At 37.7% G+C, this 22,293-nt stretch overlaps 1 protein-coding gene across 4 annotated transcripts in view; it reads right to left on the minus strand.

The window, feature by feature from the left end:
• The window catches only part of LRRK2 (leucine rich repeat kinase 2), a 210,334-nt gene that overhangs the window by 50,568 nt on the left and 137,473 nt on the right, over positions 1 to 22,293 (minus strand). For all 4 annotated transcript variants that reach the window (XM_088836974.1, XM_055396301.2, XM_055396300.2 and 1 more), the window contains 4 exons: positions 21,718 to 21,864; positions 18,780 to 18,880; positions 15,826 to 16,016; positions 6,092 to 6,252 (listed from right to left, as the gene is read on the minus strand). In XM_088836974.1, the coding sequence (XP_088693100.1) occupies positions 6,092 to 6,252; positions 15,826 to 16,016; positions 18,780 to 18,880; positions 21,718 to 21,864 (600 nt within the window). The remainder of the gene's footprint in view (positions 1 to 6,091; positions 6,253 to 15,825; positions 16,017 to 18,779; positions 18,881 to 21,717; positions 21,865 to 22,293) is intronic.

Below are 22,293 nucleotides of genomic sequence, written 5' to 3' on the forward strand. Positions count from 1 at the left end.
TGTTAGAATGTTTTATGTCATAACAGTAACCAAACTTCTTTATCAATTACACTTTAATAAAATATTTAAATATGATTTTAAGTCTTTTGTCATTTACAGACAGTTATTATACTCTGATGCTCTTACAAAAGTGCTTCATCTTCAAAAGGATTCACAGGAAGGCTACAGAGGCAGTAACAACAGTTCCATACCAAGATGATGGCTATGCAAAGATTCCAGCCTATATTCACACCAAACAAGAAGCCATCCTGCCCGAGGCCCCTAGATCAGGCATCCAGAGATCTTTACTTCTGACAGACAGGGTTGACACCCCTACTCAGCCCTGAAGCATCTACAGAAGATAAACATCACCCATCCACTTCCCATTATATACCAGGACTAAAATCTCTGAGGGATTGATTGAGACAGGGAGGTGGCAAGGTACAATCTTTAAAAGAATAACATAGCCCAAGAACATGACATAACCTGATTAGAACCAACTAGGTCCAAAGTGGCAGATGAGTTGACTTTCACTAGACCTTGAGCCTCAGTATACACTCACTGTAACACATCAGCAAGCTAATGACACACTCACAGGCAATGTGACAGTTCCAAGGCAGACCATAAAGGTCAAAAACTGGGCAATAGCCCAATGCCTAGAAACCTTCTCCTCTTTCCCAAAATAGCTGGAATACTCCTCCCACTCATCAGCCAATGAAATTACTCACCCCTGTAAAAACTTACCACCTTCATGGATCACAGCCTTGCTGTGGTGAAATGCCTTGAGTAACTCAATGAAGCTATGAGCCATGACTTTCAGGGCCACCCAAGATGGACAGGTCATAGTGAAAAGTTCTGACAAAATGTGGCTCACTAGAGAAAGGAATGGCAAATCACTCCAATATTCTTGCCTCAAGAACCCCATGAACAGTATGAAAAGGCAAAAAGAAATGACACCAGAAGATAAACCTTCCAGGTTGGTAAGTGTCCACTATGTTACTGGGGAGTGTGAAGAGGCTGGGTTAAAGTAGAAATGACTCAGTTGTGGATGTGTCTGGTGATGTAAGTATAGTCTGATGCTGTAAAGAACAATATTGTATAGGAACCTGAAATGTTAGGTCCATAAATCAAGGTAAATTGGACATGATTAAGCAGGAGATGGAAAGAGTGAACACCAACATCTTAGAAATTACTGAACTAAAATGGACAGAAATGGGCAAATTTAAATCAGATATCCATGATATTTACTACTGCGGGTAAGAACCTCTTAGAAGAAATGGAGTACCCCCTCATGGTCAACAAAAGAGTCCAAAACGTGGTTCATGGGTGCAGTCTCAAAAATGACAGAATGATCTCAGTTCATTTCCAAGGCAAACCATTCAACATTACAGTAACCCAAGTCTATGCCCAAATCACTAATGCCAAAGAAGTTAAAGCTAAACAGTTCTATGAAGACCTATGAGACCAACTAGAACTAACACCATCAAAGATGTCCTTTTTTCTCATATGGAATTAGAATGCAAAAGTAGGAAGCTAAGATTCACCTGGATTAACAGGCAAGTTTGTCTTTGGAGTACAAAATGAAGCAGAGCAAAGGTTAACAGAGTTTTGTCAAGAGAATACACTGGCCATAGTAAACACCCTCTTTCAACAACACAAGAGATGACTCTACACATGGACATCACCATAGGGTCAATATTGAAATCAGATTGATTTTATTCTTTGAAGCCAAATTGGAGAAGCTCTACACAGTCAGCAAAAACAAGATCTAAAGCTGACTGTGGCTCAGATCATCAGCTCCTTACTGTAAAATTCAGGCTTAAATTGAAGAAAGTAGGGAAAACCACTAGGCCATTCAGGTATGAAATCCCTTATGATTATACAGTGGAGGTGATAAATAGATTCAAGGGATTAGATCTGGTAGACAGAGTATCTGAAAAACTATGGACAGGGATTCATAACATTGTACAGGAAGCAGTGACCAAAGCCATCCTAAAGGAAAAGAAATGCAAAAAGGCAAAGTAGTTGTCTGAGAAGGCTTTACAAACACCTTAAAAGAAAAAAAAAAGAGGAGTGAAAGGAAAGGAGAAATGGAAAGATATACCCATCTGAATGCAGAGTTCAAAAGAATAGCAAGGAGAGTTAAGAAAGCCTACTTAAATGAACAATGCAAACAAAAATAGAAGAAAACAATAGAACGGGAATTACTAGAAATTTCTTCAAGAAAATTAGAGATATCAAGGCAATATTCCATGCAAGGATGAACACGATAAAGGATAGAAACAGTAAGGACCTAACAGAAGCAGAATAGATTAAGAAGAGGTGGTAAGAATACATAGAAGAACTATGCAAAGAGGTCTTAATAACCAGTGATAACTGGATGCAGATAACCAGGATGGTGTGGTCAGTCACCTAGAGCCAGATATCCTGGAGTATAAATTCAAGTGGGCCTTAAACAGCACTATTACAATGCTAGTGGAGGTGATGGAATTACATGTGAGCTATTTAAAATCCTAAAAAGATGATGCTGTTAAATAAATGCACTCAATACATCAGCAAATTTGGAAAACTCAACAGTAGTCATAGGGCTGGAAAAGGTCAGTTTTCATTCTTATCCCAAAGAAGGGCAATGCCAAAGATGTTAAAACTACTGTACAAGGTTTGCTTATACAGTAAGGTTTTCTTGTACTGCAAGGTTTGCTCAAAATCCATCAAACTAGGCTTCAGCAGTACATGAACCAGATGTACATGAACTTCCAGATGTACAAACTAGATTTATAAAAAGCACAGGAACCAGAGATCAAATTGCCAATATTTGCTGAATCATAAGAGAAAGCAAGGGAATTCCAGAAAAAACTTCTGCTTCATTGACTACACTAAAGCTTTTGACTATGTGGATACAACAAACTGTAGAAAAATTCTTTAAAAGATGGGAATACTAGATCACCTTACCTGTTTCCTGAGAAACCTGTATGCAGGTCAAGAAGCAGCAGTTAGAACCGGACATGGAACAATGGACTGGTTCAAAACTCGTAAAGAAGTCAAGGCTGTATACTGTCACTATGCTTATATAACTTCTATGCAGAGTACGTCACGCAAAATACCTGGCTGGATGAATCACAAGCTGGAATCAAGATTGCTAGGAGAAATATCAATAACCTCAGATATTCAGATGATACCACTCTAATGTCAGAAAGCAAAGAGGAACTCAAGAGCCTCCTGACAAGCATGAAAGAGGAGTGTAAGAAAGTTGGCTTGAAACTCAACATTCAAAAAACTAAGATCATGGCATCCAGTGCCATCACTTAATAGCAAATAGATGGGAAAACAATGGAAACAGTGACAGATTTTATTTTCTTGGCCTCCAAAATCACTGCACACGTTGACTGTAGCCATGAAGGTAAAAGACACTTGCTCCTTGGAAAGAAAGCTGACAAACCTAGACAGCAATTTTAAAAGTAGAAACATCACTTTGCTGACAAAGGTCTATATATTCAAAGCTATGGTTTTTCCAACAGTCACGTACAGATGTGAGAATTGGACCATAAACAAGGCTGTTGTTGTTTAGCTGCTAATTGTGTCTGACTTTTTGCAACCACATGGACTATAGCCTGCCAGGCTTCTCTATCCATGGGATTTTTCAGGCAAGAAACTGGAGTGGGTTCCCATTTCCTTCTCCAGGGGATCTTAATGACCCAAGAATGGAACCCATGTCTCCTTCATTGGCAGGTGATTTCTTTTACCAATGAGCCATCAGGGAATGAAGGCTGAGTCCCAAAGAATTGATGCTTTCAAACTGTGGTGCTAGAGAAGACTGCTGAAACTCTCTTGGACAGCAAGATATTTTTCCAGTGGCGAGAGTGGTAAGAACCTCCTGCCAAAGGAGGAGATACAAGAGATGCAGGTTTAATCCCTGGGTCCAGAAGATTCCCTGGAGAAGGGCCTGGCAACTCACTCCCGTATGCTTGCCTAGAGCCATGGACAGAGAAGCCTGGTGGTCTTCAGTCCATAGGGTCGCAAAGAGTTGGCCAGCAAGGAAATGAAACCAGTCAATCCTAAAGAAAATCAACCTTGAATATTCACTGGAAAGACTGATGCTGAAGCTCCAATACTTTGGCCACCTGATGTGAAGAGCTGACTCACTAGAAAAGACCCTGATGTTGGGACAGATTGAGGGTAGGAGGAGAAGCAGGCAAGAGAGGATGATATGGTTGGATAGCATCATCGACTCAATGAATATGAGTTTGAGCAAAGTCTGGAACACAGTGAAGGATAGGGAAGCCTAGCACACCGAGGTCCGTGTGGTCGAAAAGAGTCAGACACGACTTAGCGACTGAATAGCAACAACAACAAAAAAACTGACAATCCCATACCCTGGTGCCTCTCTTGCCTTCCAAGATGATCCACACTCTGTCTGTGGAGTGTGTTTCTCTTGAATAAACATTCTTTCACTTTAAAGAAAAAAAAAATGCTACATTAAAATATAAGGTAAGAAAATGATGCCCGTGATTTCTGGAGATCATAATATGACAGTATATGCATAATATGATATAATAAGCAGAATGGATATGTTTCATTTTACATAATAACCTTGACTCATATTGTTTTACAGGGTCAAAAAGAGACACTTCAAAATTTTTAAGTATTTAAGTGTTAACAATCTATCAACTATGAAGAAAGAAAAATGAAGTTCAGTAGTTAAAGGTTAAAACTTACGTACCAATCAGAACCCTCCTACACTGTTGGTGGAAATGTAAATGGTACAACCACTAGGTAGAAGAGTGTGGAGGTTCATTAAAAATACTAAAAATAGAGCTACCATATGATTCAGCAATTCCATCCCTACACTTATATCTGGAGAAAATCATAATTTGAAGAGATACATGTACCCCAATGTTCATAGCAACACTATTTACAATAGCCAAGACATGGTATCAGCCTAAATGTCCATTGATAGACAAATGGATGAAGAAGATGCAGTACATATATACAATGAAATATTACTCAGCAATAAAAAAAAGAATGAAATATAGCCATTGGCAGCAACACCAGGTGGACCTAGAGATTACCATACTAAGTCAAAGACAAATGTCATATCACTTATATGTGGAATCTAATTTTTTTAAAAAATAACACAAATGAACTTATTTATTAAAAATAAGACAACAGAACTTATTTACAGATATCAAAAACAAACTCATGATTACCAAAGGGAAAATGTGGCAGGGAGGGTTAAAGCAGGAGCTTGGGATAAACATACACACACTACTATATGTAAAATAGATAACCAACAAGGACCTACTGTTTAGCACAGGGAACTCTACTAAAAATTTTTAAATTAAAAAAAAATTCTTTTAATTAAAAAAATTTTTAAATATATATATATATGTTGCAACATAGAAGAGTGCAACAAAGAACTCCAGCAGCACCAAAGTCCTTATCTGAAACTCTTGGAGCTACAATGATTTAGGGATTTATACTTTTCAATATTTAAGAAAGTTAGTAATAATGCATATAATAAATTACAAACCTTCAGTGGGATCAGAGCCAGCACCCTATACTCAAACATGTTTATATTTCTGCCATGAAACATATACATTCACAGTGAGTATGAGAAATAAAGATCATAATGACAGTCAATTCCATTAGGAAAATTTCACCATGAAATCAGTTATTTAAAAAAAATCCTTGGATTTTCAAAGTTATTTAGATTCCCTAGTTACAAAAAAAGAAAAGGTTTATGATCCTAAATCTGGTTTGCCTCATTTTATGTAAGTGTTAACAGTAGCTAGATTAAAACTTTGGGGTTCCCGTACCACCTCTGTAATACTTCAATGCTTTTAAGAAATCCAACTTTTAGAAACATAACTTGACATCAGACATACTCTATGTTTTGTAATTTGACTTTTTCCCTAGAAAATTACATCAGTTGATTTTTTTGCCCTACTGGATACAATGACCAAAATCACAAATATACTGGTCACGATTATAAATGAACATCTGTTCGCAGCATGATAGGCTACAGTGTTCTCTTGAGTCTCCTGAACGCACAACTCAGGGCAGTGGTTATCTGTCCTGAAGAGGGAATTATCAAACAAACCTTGTCACCTACCTGGAGTGCCCTCTGATGTTTTTATCCCCATTCTACAGCAGTACTGAGCAATCCCATAGTCTGCAATCTTGGCGATGATGGCAGCATTGGGATACAGGGTGAACAGCAACACATTGTGGGGCTTTAAGTCACGGTATATAATCATGGCCGAATGGAGGTATCTGCCATAAAATGCACAGGAAATGTTATTAAAATGATTATATCATAATATATTTTGGCATTTTTAAAAAATATATATATTTAGGAAAAGCATCAAAATTCTGTGCTAAGTTTTACCTTCAAAGTTAAAAGATACTGTAGCAGGAAATCAAAATACGTAAGTCCAGTTTTACATAGAAAGTTTATGCATTTAAAACAAACTAAAAGACATGTTAATTATGATAAGTGATTTAAACTTTAAGGCACGACCACTTTAAGCAGAACATGTATTTTTTTGAAACTTTTCTGTGTACTTTAATAATCACTAAAAGGAATTCTGAATTCCCTCAATATTTTGTAAATATTTTAATTGGTTTAAAATGAAAATACATTAAACAAGAATTGATAGTATTTTGCTATAACTCCCATTTATGTAACAATTTTAGAAGTTCTTCATAGCCTTTAAAATTCTTCTCTCCTTTGATATTTACTTTTTTCTGAATAAAATATTTCCTAATTTTTTGGAAAATGTTTTCTACTTTTTCAACAGTTAACAAATTAAAATACTTTTTTTTTTTTTTTTTTTTTAGCTATTTGTACTGTATCATTTGAAGATGCAATCTACTTTAAACCCAGATCTACTAGGAATTATCAAAGAACAACTTGAATTGAGAGCTGGAATGAGTAAACCACTGTCTTAGGAAAGGTGATGTGGGGTATTTTAAAGTCTTTCCTTTTAGAAAGTGATCCATTCAACCGTTGACAACCAGAGTTTGACATTCACTGTAGGTGAAGAATAAAAACTAGTTAATATAAAAAACAAAACTAAGTTTTCCTCTCAACCAGGTCTTGCCCATTTTAGAATCATGGCCAAAGAGCTATTACTAGTTCTAAAGTAACTCTATTACCTTTCCTTACCCATCTAAAAAATTCAGATTTTCCCCCAGCTCTTTTTACCCTACCCCATGACATCAAATTTGCCATGGTTCTGCATATGACCTCACAACTATATTATGTCCTACCATGAAATTACATTTTTTCACAGAACTACAAGGCTGTATATTGTCACCTTGCTTATTTAACTAATATACAGAGTACATTATGCGAAATGCCAGGCTGGATGAAGCACAAGCTGGAATCAAGATTGCTGGGAGAAATATCAATAACTTCAGATACACAGACGACACCACCCTTATGGAAGAAAGCGAAGAAAAACTAAACAGCCTCTTGATGAAAGTGAAAGAGTAGAGTGAAAAAGTTGGCTTAAAACTCAATGTTGAGAAAACTAAGATCATGGCATCCAGTCCCATAACTTCATGGGAAATAGATGGGGAAACAATGACAGACTATTTTCTTGGGCCCCAAAATCACTGCAGACGGTGACTGCAGCCATGAAATTAAAAGACGCTTGCACCTTGGAAGAAAAGCTATGACCAACCTAGACTGCATATAAAAGGTCTGTCTAGTCAAAGCTATGGTTTTTCCAGTAGTCATGTATGGATGTGAGAGTTGGACTATTTAAGAAAGCTGAGCACCAAAGAATTGATGCTTTTGAACTGTGGTATTGGAGAAGACTCTTGAGAGTCCTTTGGACTGCAAGGAGATCCAACCAGTCCATCCTAAAGGAAATCAGTCCTGAATTGGAAGGACTGATGCTGAAGCTGAAACTGCAATACTTTGGCCAACTGATGCGAAGAACCAACTTATTAGAAAAGACCAGGAGGAGAAGGGGATGACAAAGGATGAGATGGTTGGATGGCATCATGGACTCAACGGACATGAGTCTGAGCAAGCTCTGGGGAGCTGGTGATGGACAGGGAGGCCTGGCGTGCTGCAGTACATGGGGTCGCAAAGAGTAGGACACAACTGAGTGACTGAACTGAACTGAAATTACATTTTTTCACAGAACTTAAGAGAGGTAAATTTAAATCCTTTGTTGTGGCTTTTGGTTTAGGCTCACCTTGTATCAATAAATATTTGCTCCATTACTGAGTACTAATCACTGCTAGAAGAATTAGGAGCAGAGAGGCAGAAATACCCTGAACTTTCCATTGATTGATGACCTAAAATGTATGTATCATTTAAATTCATCAATAGAAGATTCCTTCTCTTCCAGGATGTAGTTAGAACATTTGACATTAGGCCTATTCCTTTCAGTAGACATATTTTTGGCTGAAAGTAAGAGAGATATACTAATGAAGCTGACCTTAACAATAAGTAATAGGCTTAAAAGAAAAATTTACTGAGGGCTTACTGAAAGGCCATTAGCTACTCTTATCCTGTTGAAGAGAAAAGCTGGGAGATTAAGAAGAAAAAAGTTAAAGCCAAGTCATACATTACTGAATAGCATCCAAATCCTTCCTAATGCATGCCTCTTTCAGAATATTTAAAGACTACAGACTCTCACAAAACACTTTCCAAAGGTTAAAAAAATTAAACTTAATTTTAAATAATGTCAGTGGGAAGGAAAGATTATCTGGATTAGTTAAAATGCTCAATTACAGAATTTAATCTTAAAAGCACAGTTTTAATAGCTTTAAATAGCAGAATAGCTTTCAAAGCATAACAAATACGGATGTTGCCTTAGTAAGAATAATTCAGCCATAATTTATGTATTATATGACAATGATCATTGTCAAATATTTTATTAAAATAAACTGGCTAAACTCAATTTAGTTATTTTTAAATTGTGATTGTTATCAATGTTGTAAAGAAACTTCTTTGTAACTTACAGTAAACCTTATCTCACCCTGAAGAGAATTATTCTAAGAATAGAATATCTTCATTCATTTAACAAATATATATTGGGCACCTATGAGAGACAGTCCCTGGGGATATAAAGTCATCCTCGTCTCCCCGCTCTTTAGGGCCACAATCGAGAGGGAGAGATGGGTATTCTAACAAGATTGCAAAAATGTGATACTTCCCTAGCGTTTGGTACTACTTCCCTAGTAGTTCCAAAGCAGATTCTCCCAATAGACTATAAGTTTTCAACCTTGATAAGAGCAATATAATCTCTATCTTTCTTTTCCCTCTTCAGCAGCCAGTGCAAAGTCCTGCATGGAGCAGAATCAAGAAACATGTGTTAGCCAGGTCAACTCTTCATGGTACAGTCAGTAATCACAGTGAAGACAGTATGTGAGCAAATTCTAAAGGAATATGAGTTTTCTAGGAGGACGATTTTTTGACAAGACAGGAATGACAAATGCAAGAATAGACACAGATGCCAATGAGAAGTCAAGACCTTCAGCATGGTTGGAATGAGGGCAATGGAATGAAAGGAGTCTGGAGAGGCAGGCAAGAGGCATACATAAAGAGTTCTGAGGCTACGACAGGAATTTAGATGTGAGCTCCTTAGCACTTGAAATGCTAAGGAGTTTAAAGAATACTTAAATTTTTATTTTGGAATGATATGATATCAGAAACATTCGATAATTACCTATAAATATCAGACAAAGACAGCAGTAGCGGCATAAAAATAAATTAATCAAGGACCTACTGGACAAAGGAGTACTTACTTTTTGGCGGGGAGGGAGTGGTTTGGATGTGACTACAAAGAATTTTGTTGGCAAATGGGATACAAAGTAAAAAACAGATTCATGATGAAACAAGAGAAAATAAATTCAATTTTGAAAATATTGAAACAAACTTATAGGAAATATAGGTTACTATATCTTCAAAGGTTCAGTTCAATTCAGTTCTGTCGCTCAGTCGTGTCCCACTCTTTGCAAGCCCATGGACTGCAGCACGCCAGGCCTATCTGTCTATCACCAACTCCCAGAGCTTACTCAAACTCATCTCCATTGAGTCGGTGATACTCCAGCCATCTCATACTCTGTCGTCCCCTTCTCCTCCCACCTTCAATCTTTCGCAGCATCAGGGTCTTTACAAATGAGTCAGCTCTTCACATCAGTGGCCAAAGAATTGGAGTTTCAGCTTCAACATCAGTCCTTCCAATGAATATTCAGGACCAATTTCCTTTAGGATGAACTGGTTGGATCTCCTTGCAGTCCAAGGCCTCTCAAGAGTCTTCTCAAACACCACAGTTCAAAAGCATCAATTCTTCGGTGCTCAGCTTTCTTTATAGTCCAGCTCTCACACCCATACATGACTACAGGAAAAACCATAGCCTTAACTAGACAGACTTTTGTTGGAAAAGTAATGTCTCTGATTTTTAATATGTTGTCTAGGTTGGTCATAAGGAAAAAAGATAGGACATTGAAAGATGACCTCTCCAGGTCAGTAGGTGCCCAATATGCTACTGGAGATCAGTGGAGAAACAATGCCAGAAAGAATGAAAAGATGGAGCCAAAGCAAGAACAACACCCAGTTGTGGATGTGATTGGTGATGGAAGTAAAGTCTGATGCTGTAAAGTGCAATATTGCATAGGAACCTGGAATGTTTGGTCCATGAATCAAGGCAAATTGGAAGTGGTCTTAAACAGAAGATGGCATGAGTGACCATCAACATTTTAGGAATCAGCAAACTAAAATGGACTGGAATGGGTGAATTTAATTCAGATGACCATTATATCTGCTAATGTGGTCAAGAATCCTTTAGAAGAAATGGAGTGGCTATCATAGTCAACAAAAGAGTCCAAAATGCAGTACTTGGATGCAGTCTCAAAAATGACAGAATGATCTCTGTTTGTCTCCAAGGCAAACCATTCAATATCACAATAACCCAAGTCTATGCTCCGACCAGTAAGGCTGAAGAAGCTGAAGTTGAATGGTTCTAAGAAGACCTACAAGACCTTCTAGAACTAACACCCAAAAAAGATGTCCTTTTCATTATAGGGGACTGGAATGCAAAAGTAGAAAGTCAAAAAACACCTGGGGTTGCAAGCAAATTTGACCTTGGGGTACAGAATGAAGCAGAGCAAAGGCTTATAGAGTTTTGCCAAGAGAACACACTGGTCATAGCAAACAAGCTCTTCCAACAACACAAGAGAAGACTCTACACATGGACATCACCAGATGGTCAACACTGAAATCAGATTGGTTATATTCTTTGCAGCCAAAGATGGAGAGGCTCTATACAGTCAGCAAAAACAAGACCAGGAGCTGACTGTTGCTCAGATCATGAACTCCTTATTACCCAATTTATACTTAAATTGAAGAAAGTAGAGAAAAACCACTAGACTGTTCAGGTATGACCTAAATGAAATCCCTTATGATTATACAGTGGAAGTGAGAAATAGATTTAAGGGACTATATCGCATAGACAGAATGCCTGATGAACTATGGACGAAGGTTTGTGACACTGTACAGGAGGCAGTGATCAAGACCATCCCCGAGAAAAGGAAATGCAAAAAAGCAAAATGGCTATCTGAGGAGCGCTTACAAATAGCTGTGAAAAGAAGAGAAGCAAACAGCAAAGGAGAAAAGGAAAGATATACCCATTTAAATGCAGAGTTCCAAAGAACAGCAAGGAGAGATAAGAAACCCTTCCTCAGTGATCAGTGCAAAGAAATAGAGGAAAACAATAGAATGGGAAAGACTAGAGATCTCTTCAAGAAAATTAGAGTACCAAGGGAACATTTCATGCAAAGATGGGCTCAATAAAGGACAGAAATGGTATGGACCTAACATAAGCAGAAGATATTAAGAAGAAGTGGCAAGAATACACAGAAGAACTGTACAAAAACGATCTTCACGACCCAGATAATCATGATGGCATGATCACTCACCTAGATGCAGACATCCTGGAATATGAAGTCAAGTGGGCCTTAGGAAGCACCACTATGAACAAAGCTAGTGAAGGTGATGGAATTCCAGTTGAGCTATTTCAAATCTTAAAAGATGATGCTGTGAAAGTGCTGCACTCAATGTCTTCAAAGGTAGTTGAGGATTATAATAAAAAGCTCAAAGCAGCAGACAATTTAGAGATACAAGTTAATAGCTGAATATACAATATGTAAAATATAGATATGCAAAAGATAGAATATTTAACATGAAGAAAGTTCTTGGATGTCGCTCTAAACAGATCCATCATTTAAGGGGCTGCAAAATCATGTGACTTTATTGCTTCTTTCTAGATCTGTAGTTATGACTCTATGCTAAAATATATTTGGTAAGACAAACCCTAATGCTGAGTTTTTTAAATACAATTACTGCTGGTAGAAGATTGTTAGCTATTAAAATCTATTAGCCTTTTATGGCACAGAACCCAAAAGGTACCTTGGCATTATGCCAATAACAAATCAGGCAAATGATAGGAAAATATGCTGAGATCATTTACTTTATCAGAAACTGCTGGACTTGTTATTTTAAGTAAGGTCTCTAAGAACCAGAGATCAAACTGCCAACATCCACTGGATCATCGAGAAAGCAAGAGAGTTCCAGAAAATCATCTACTTTTGCTTTATTGACTACACCAAAGCCTTTGACTGTATGGATCACAACAAACTGTGGAAAATTCTTCAAGAGATTAGAATACCAGACCACCTGATCTACCTCCTAAGAAATCTGTATGCAGGTCAAGAAGCAACACTTAGAGTTGGACATGGAACAACAGACTGGTTCCAAATCGGAAAAGGAGTACGTTAAGCCTATATATTGTCACCATGCTTATTTAACTTATATGCAGAGTACATTATGAGAAACACTGGGCTAGAGGAAGCACAAGCTGGAATCAAGATTGCTGGAAGAAATATCAACAACCTCAGGTATTCAGATGACACCACACTTTCGGCAGAAAGTGAAGAAGAACTAAAGAGACTCTTGATGAAAGTGAAAGAGGAGCGTGAAAAAGGTGGCTTAAAACTCAACATTCCGAAAACTAAGATCATAGCATCCAGTCCCATCACTTCATGGCAAATAGAAGGGGAAACAATGGAAACGGTGAGAAACTTTATTTGTTTTGGGCTCCAAAATCACTGCAGATGGTGACTGCAGCCATGAAATTAAAAGACGCTTGCTCCTTGGAAGAAAAGCTATGACCAACCTAGACAGTATATAAAAAGCAGAGACATTACTTTTCCAACAAAGGTCCATCTAGTCAAAGCTATGGTTTTTCCAGTAGTCATGTATGGATGTGAGAGTTGGTTTATTTAAGAAAGCTGAGCACCAAAGAATTGATGCTTTTGAACTGTGGTATTGGAGAAGACTCTTGAGATTCCCTTGGACTGCAAGGATATCCAACCAGTCAATAAAAGAAATCTGTCCTGAATATTCATTGGAAGGACTGATGCTGAAGCTGAAACTCCAATACTTTGGCCAACTGATGCGAAGAATCAACTTATTGGAAAAGATCCTGATGCTGGGAAAGATTGAAGGCAGGAGGAGAAAGGGACTACACAAGATGAGATGGTTGGATGCATCACCAATGCAACAGGAATGAGTTTGAGGGCTCCAGGAGTTGGTGATGGAAAGGGAAGCCTGGTGTGCTGCAGTCCATGAGGTCGCAAAGAGTCAGACATGACTGAGAGACTGAACTGAACTGAAGAACCAGATAAAGTTATATAAAAGATGCCATTTTTCAAACAGTGATGAATTTTTTTAAAAATCAATTATTCATTTCACAAATAAGTACTTTGGGAATCATGTAGACGATTTAGGAAAAAACCAGGACCTGGAGTTTGTTAAATTAAGGAAAATGACCAATACAGGTTTTGAAATAAAGACAGAGTTGCACTTTCATAGATTAATTTAGTACACGGTTCCCCCCTGGTGTTCAAAAGTAGATACAGCAACCCAGATCCAAATCTGCTTCCCTAGTGGCTCAAATGGTAAAGAATCTGCCTGCAATGCGGGACACCAGGGTTTAATCCTTGGGTTAGGAAAATCTCCTGGAGAAGGAAAAGGCAAATCATTTCAGTATTTTTGCCTGGAGAATCTCAAGGGCAGAGGAGCCTGTCGGGTTACAGTCCACGGGGTTGCAAGGAGTCAGACACAACTGAGCAAGAAACACGTTTTTGGTAGCTCTGATGGCAAAGAATTTTCCTGCAGTGTGGGAGACCCAGGTTTGATCACTGGTTTGGGAAGATCCACTGATAAAGGAATGGCTAGCCACTCCAGTATTCTTGCTTGGAGAACTCCATGGACAGAGGAGTCTGGCGGGCTACAGTGCATGGGGTCACAAAGAATAGGACACAATTGAATGACTTTTACTTATCTTCTAATAATCTGTTTTTCAATAGCTTCTGGGCTTTTTCAGGAAAGGGAATCTACTTATTTTATTCTCCTATTATATTCCTTATTCAGTATTAATAGTTAAATCTCATATGTCAGCAGTTTAGTTTTGTTTGTGAGCAATGTTTGTTTTCCTTACCATCCATTGTATTTAAGTTTTGTGGATACTGCTCAAAAGGAATAGACACTATTTAAGAAGTGAAGGAAGAGAAGGAAATTTGCATCCACTTTGAGGCTACCACGCTGCAGGCAGTCTTCCCTCCTTCCTCTCCTCCCTCTCTCCTCAACGCCAACACATATATTGAGGATGTGCTATTCTTGGTGGTGCAGTACAACTATGAACAACCTGAAAAGGCCCTATGTCATGGCACTTAGATTGTGGTGGCAAAGACAGACAATAAACAAACTTTTAAACTGAAAATATAAAGAATACTACGCAGTGATAATTGCTACAGGTGCCCAAGAAACATGAGGTAGTCAAGGACTTCCATTCTGAGGAATCTGAGTGAAATAAGTGAGTCAAGAGGCTATCTGCAGGTTAGACATTTCTGGCTGAGAGAAGAGGTGGTACACAGCCCCTGGTATATTCCGGAAACCTCAGGAGGGGTGTGGCTGAGCATGGTGACCAGAGAGTGTGGTGGGAGAGGTTTGATAACAGGAGAAAGATGTGATCCAGCTTCCATATTAGAACAATCACTCTGGCAGCCATGAGAAGGATGACTCCAAGCTGACTGGAGTTGGGAGGGGTGGAGAAGGGGGAAATCAAGACTTTAATTTGGGATGCCTTCAATTATTACAGACAAACTCAGGACACTCTACATTAAGTATTAGATACCGTGTAGAGACTACAAAAAACAGAGAATCAGAGATTTAAAATACAAAAAACAGAGAATTAGAGAAATAAAATCAAAGGAAAGTAAGTACATTAAGCAGTGATTTATTCCAGTCTCTATCTCCAAAGGCCATGGCCTTTTCTCTCTGCTGTGTTCCCTCTCCAAGGCTCTGTCTGGGTACCATCCAGCTGCAGGGCTGGTGTACCTCGGAGACACAATATGGTCTTTCAGGACAACCTGACTTAAATAACTAGTCCCTTTTCTGAAATCTGACCTCATCTCTCCTCATCAGAATTATCCACGATAACTGAAACTTTCCTTGATACTTTGAAGCCTCACCCATATTTTTTTAGGGGAGGGAGGTCAATGCATGGTTAAGATCACGGGTTCTGCAGCAGGACTTTTGGATTCAAACTCTACTTCTGTTAGTTATGAGGTGTGCTTTTCTTACTCTTATTTTATGAAATTACAAACTCTGAACAGGGAAATGGTAGTTTTACACTCAAATTGTTTGTGAAATATTACCAGTACACATTGTTACAGGGAAGTGCTGTCCTCAAAGTCTGAAAGCAAGTTCGGGCTCACATTCATTATGCACTGAACAGAAATCAGCATGACCTAATCAATTACCTCAAGCCATCGGCCACATGTAGCATGATTCTGTGCTGCAGCGTTCTGGTAAGACTGGTTTTGTCTTGCTGAAGCAGGCGGTCCAGGGAACCCTTGGAGGCTAATTCCATCACCAACATTCGAGGACGAATCCCAGCTGCCAGCAAAGATATTAAGCTGGGATGGTGGAGGTGGCAGAGCACCACCAGCTCCTGCAAAGTCAAAAATCATTTAAGAGTAAATAGACCATCAGTTCTTACCCAAAGGCCTCCTTCCATAAGTCCATCAACACTTGGAGAACAGTTTTCCCTGAGTGACTGGATTACAGCAAACTTTCCATTTCTTCTTTGAGCTTATTTATATTTTCCATGTTTTCAGAACTAAATCACTGGTTTTGCAACTACACTGTGAATTAAACATTTAACTTCTCCTTTTCTGTTTGCTTTGCTTTATCAGAATGTTTAATGCTGGGACAATACATACACTGTGGCAACATTAATAGTTCATGTCAGTCTTACCTACTGAATCTTCCTTAGCCACAGATCCCTGAGCAGCCACTACTGATCCACTGTACTTGGCATCTGATGAACAGCCTGCCTATTATCTCTGGTTTGATGACTAGAAAGGTTTACGGAGAAGAGTATCTAAGTCTACAGAAATATCTGGCATTGATTGCCCCCCACCTGAAAACTCTCTATTGACTTCCTGTTACTTTTAGATTGAGATCCCAGGCACTTACATAGCATTCATGGCCTGACCTGATCTCTCAGACCTCATCTCCTTTCTCTCTCCTCCTTGTTCATCACCTTTCCGTAACACCTGTGTCATTAAATCCCCAACAGCCCAATCCCAGCATACACCCAGCTCCTTCCTTCCAGCCACAGGGTATTTGCCCTTGCTGATCCCTCTGCCTAGAAATCTCTTCAACCTTCACATTGCTAAAGTTTTCTTGTCATTCAGACCTTAGCTTAAAACTCTTACTTCCTCAGAGTGATCAGCCCTGGTAATCCCCAGGTGCAACAACCTCTTTCTAATCCAAGAAGTTAGCTGGAACTGAGAGTTCTCTATCCTGATTCTAGGTCATATCACATGAGATTTTATAATCTCTTTCATGATATGGTTGTTTTTGAATTCTATACACATATTATTCTGTATATTTCACTCTACTCTGAAACTATACTTGAAATTTATAGCTTCTGTGGTATTAAATTAATTCACGTTTTAAACTGTGCTTTCAGCAGAAGCTCTGCTTCTTAACAACTAGCTTCAAAGATGGGCAGTATCAGTGCCAACTGTATTTATCAGGAAACTGAAGTATGAAGAATTCTGCAAGCTGAAGGCTCAGTGCCCTAAGAGGAGATTTTTAAGAACTCAGGCTTCAAACTGCAATCATACTTCCGGAGTAGATAAAAATCTTTTTTTTTTTTTCCTTCTATGTCTGATTATCTCAGTTGGCTAAAATTGATGAGAACAAGTAAATTTAGCTCTGTTTTCTTTCATAGGCACAGACAGAAGCCTAATCCAAATTTCCTATCCTAGAAAAACAGCTCACTGATTGCAGACAGCAAGAAGCAAAAGACTGTAACAGATCAGCCCTGATTCATAACCACAGGTAGAATGACCCTCAAAATGTAGCACTGAAGTGTTTTTCTTTTTTTTTAAAGAAACACATTACATATACCCTATTTTTCTATTTCTATTATTTCCTTGGTTCATCTAGCTGCCCATACATTAATCAGTCCCACATGCTTTTCTAGTGTTCTGATTTCCAACAAGGTTTCCTGAGCACGTTACATAAAATTTGAAACATGTTGAAGACTAATGATCAAGACTGAAAAATCAATTTATACAACAAACTGCCTACAGACAGAAAAGAGATTGTGCCCAGATTTGATTCACTGACTTACAAAATATTATATATAAAATGTTTACTAGTTTATTTCTAGAGCTACTGTGTAACTTTTGGTACTAATAATTAAAATTATTCCAGGACATTTTACACAGACATGAAATTTTTTCATTATTCAGAGTAACTAATATATTGCAACTGTACTTTTTGTTTACATTAGTTATTTATATTCAGATATAGGCACAATTTTTTTTAATAAATCAAGAAAAATAAGAATGAATAGACTCAAAAATACAGTTGAGTTCTGGTGTAAGAGTTCTGGTGGTCCACACTGGATTTTATCTATCTTCACTGTGTCTCTCTCACTCATCCCTACTGTTGGGAAAGACTCAGAAAAAAAGAAATAAATCCCCACCAGTATTCAAAACAAGAAAGGGCAATCGAGTGACTACCTTGGTTATGCATTCAATCAACTTTCATTCTTCCTAAGAGTATCCTGGACTTTTACTGTGGCACCCAACCCTCACCTAAACAGCTGATGAACTTTAAGGGGAACTAATTCCAATCAGTTTAAGGGGAACTGATTCCAATCAGTCCATCACGGACTGAATACTGCAGTCCATGGGGTCGCAGAGTCGGACACGACTGAGTGACTGAACTGAACTGACTCCAATCCCAGTTTTAGGGAAAAAGGAGAATTTTTAAAAAAATACCCTGTTCATTACCACAGTGACTAGTTCAACAACACAGGCCTAAGCCAGTAAGCAACAGCACTGCCCTGAATATTGGTGCTTGCTGAAAAAAGAACATGTGACTTAACTGAGTCCAGGAGAAGTTTTCCAATGGACTACTGTTGTATGGATTTTGGTTCCCTTGCAAAATGCAAGAGGTGCCCTCTTTTCCCTTGGACTTGTGAAGCCTGGAACAAGAATTCTCAGAATATTTTGTTTGTTTTTCAACAAGAGAAACAAAACAAACCTATTTCACTCCATAAGGAAAGGACAAAAGTGGGATTTTATAAGGAAACTCATCTTTGAAAACAGGGTCAATACAAGCATGTGCCAAACAAGGGTTCCAGAAGATTAACAATGTATTATTTAATGTATAATATTGTTGCATTTCTTACTTGTCTTAACAGCCTAAGTGATGTATGTTTATTAAAAATCTTCACAGCCACTTCTTCTCCTTCATAGGCTGCTCGATAAACAGATCCAAAACTGCCGTCACCTTTCAAAAAGAAAGTACAAAGCACTTGGGTTAATCTGTGCAAGCAGAAAAACTCAATAAATTGTATCTTTTGTAATTATATCCATTTTGAAGAGAAATCTGACCCACGAGTTTCACTGAATCAAGTCTTCTTTAATGTCTGCTCTTCCTTCTACTCCAGGAACCAAGATGCAACTAAAGATTTTGTCTCCAGCCTTTCTGTCTTCCTTTTACACACTTCCTACTCAATTACCTCATGCATTCCCTAACTTCATCTATCTCTGTATGTAGAGAATTTTCACATTCAAATCTATAGTCCCAGCTACCACCTGAACTCTACCCTATATTTACTGCTCTGTGTTGGAGATAAGCACTGGCGTGCTCTTCTGAATCTCAACTGTATTCCATCAAAAGTCACATTCATCATCTTTTCTCCAAAATAGCTTTTATCCAAACTTTCATATATCTGATAAAAACAAAACTCTTTTTGTGGTCATTCTGGAGTCAAAAACCAAAAAATTATCTCATTCTTCATAAGATAATGTGCCTCATGACAGCCCCACAGCTGACCAGCTCTCCTGCGCTGCCTCTCTTATGCCCAAGCCTCCCTTTCCACTTCCACTACAGCTGCACCCTCTTGGTACCTTCATGCTTTCTGCCTGCACGTGGGGGCCTCATGACTTCATTACCCCTAACTCATTCTCTCTCTCCTGAAAAATTAGCTCTGTAATTACATTTTGATTATGTCATTCTCTTGCTCAAAACCAAATCATACTACATTGTCTACCAAATGAAATCCAAAATCAAGTTCATATTCATACTGCAGCCCCAAGTTCCCTTTGTGATTCTCCTCCTGGTTCTACTTCTTCCTACTCTCACTCTCTAGACTCTGGGCCAGTAGTTCTCCTAGATTTGCCTTCACAGTACATCCGAAGAGCTTTTTGAACATAGGAAAGCCTGAATCTATCCTCAAAGATTCTGACCTAATCAATCCCAGGAGGTACCGTTCATCAGGATTTTCTTTTCTTTTAACTCTGCTGGTAACAGCATAAACCACCAGGGTTAAGAACAACCGATCTAGCAAGCTGGAATAGCCAAAATTTCTTAGACATGCTTTCTATCTTCAGACCTCCATCTCCTTGTATGCCATGATTTACAGAGCTCTTGTTTCTCCTGCAGCTCAATCAGTACCTCTCTGATTGTAAAATGTTTGTGAACAACTGCGTGAATTGTGTGTGAAGTGAAAGTCACTCAGTCATGTACAACTCTTTGTGACCCCATGGACTGTAGCCCACCAGGCTCCTCTGTCCATGGAATTCTCCAGGCAAGAATACTGGAGTGAGGAGCCATTCCTTTCTCCAAGGGATCTTCCCAACCCAGGGATTGAACCCAGGTCTCCTGCATTACAGGTGGATTCTTTATTGTCTGAGCCACCGGGGCCCAACCTATCTGCTAAATAAGAGTATAAAACATAGGTGCTTTTGAAGGTAGTCAAAATGTACAAACTTCCAGTTATACGGTAAATAAATACTAGGAATGTATCATGTACAATATGATTACTATAGTTAACAGTGCTATATAATATATATGGAAGTTGTTAAGAGAGTAAATACTAAGAGTTCTCATCAGAACAAAAATTTTTTTATTTTTATTTTTTATATATTAATATATGCAAGGATAGATGTTAATAAAGTTACTGTGGTAATCATTTCACCATATATATGTGAAGTTATTACACTGTACACCTTAAACTTATACAGTGCTATATGTCAATTACGCCTCAATAAAATTGGGAAAAAACACAGGTGTTTCAAAAAATGAACTTTTTGAACACTTCTACATAACATTGCTCAAAATGTGTCCATTAATCCAAAACACATCTTTTAGTGCAGTAAAGAGGTATATTTGGGAGAGTTGTATGTGATGACTTGAGACTCTTTCAGAGAAAGAAAATAGCATGCCTGGTACTTGCCTGTATCTTTCTAATCACAAGTCAAGTTTGGTGTTGGATAAGATCTAAGATTCAGTGTTGACAACTCAGCATTTTGCGTTAACCTACTAGTACTAATATATTCATTCCAGAGTTCTAAGGTATTTAAAATCATCCTAAATTTCCCAATCAATGTAAAAAATAAAGGTACAAAGGAGTTTATTTACTCCTACATGTCATATACCAAATTTTAGACTTGGTTTATTAATAATATTAATATTCTGGCATATATTTTAATCATCCTCTCTGTGAAAATTTAATTAAAATTAAATGTAAATATTCATAACAGCAACAAATACTCTATAAAGTCAGAATTGTCTTTAAATACTTTACATTAAATAAATCCAATACTCTTCTCAGTTCCCAAGGACTCATGGGAATATTTAGAACTTGAGTACATCACCAATCTAATGCTTTTGAATTTTTAAACCCAAATTGGTTACTGTGACTATTTTAATGAAAATTTATGATTGTTATATGGAATAACATAACTGCCACTATCACTGCATAGAGGTGTTCCTCCTTTATTTATTGTTTCTGCAGCTGGAAAATGGCTGAATTACTCCTCTGAAAATTTCCTAACTGCCTTACCTATCACTGACAATCAAACAGTTAAAACAAATGCAAGGACGTGTTTCATAAATACCTGTGCTTTCACAGAGGTGGAACCTAGCATACAAATGTGTGTGAGCAAAGCAAATTCCAGATTTGTAACACATTATTTAAAATATATTATCCCAAAGGGAAAACATTATAAAAATATATGAAGACACTAAAAACTGACAATTTAATTATATGTGAATATTTGCTAAATTATAAATAAAAACCGTACCCTAATTTTTATTCTCAAACCAACAAAAACAGTTACCTAAGAGAAACTCTGGAGCTTGTTCAAATTCCAGTTCATCATTATTCAACATAATATTTCTAGGCAGATCAGCCAAAATCAAATCAGGAGCAATCTGAGATATTGGAATTGTGAGCCTTGGTTGATCTGGATTTACTAGGAGGTCTCCTGAGAAGTACATAAAACATTTTTTTAAAGATAAACCTTTAAGATTGTACATAAATTTGTCCTTTTGATTCACAGAAATAATCACATATTGTCCATGCTTTCCAAGTACTCTTAGGTTCACTTTCCAATCTTATTTTTCTCTAGAAAATTTGAAAATGTTTTAAAAGTTGAGTTACTATCTATTTGGAAGTTTAAAAACTCATTCCTAGGTTCACTCACTAGAAAGTAGAACTCAGAACTGCTAGGCTATTGATATATGACTAGGAAATTATATATTCTTTACTTTCACAGCATTCATGGAACACAGCATATGGCTGACATTACTAAGTTATTCCATGTATCATCTATTTTAATCTTCATAACAATTGAATGGCATAGTTCTGGTTAGTAATCTCACTTCACAGATGACATAACATTGCTCAGTAGCCA

This window comes from Moschus berezovskii, chromosome 6 (genome assembly GCF_049115385.1).
Source record: "Moschus berezovskii isolate FMDL1 chromosome 6, NW_MosBer_1.0, whole genome shotgun sequence".
NCBI classification, from domain to species: Eukaryota; Metazoa; Chordata; class Mammalia; order Artiodactyla; family Moschidae; genus Moschus; species Moschus berezovskii.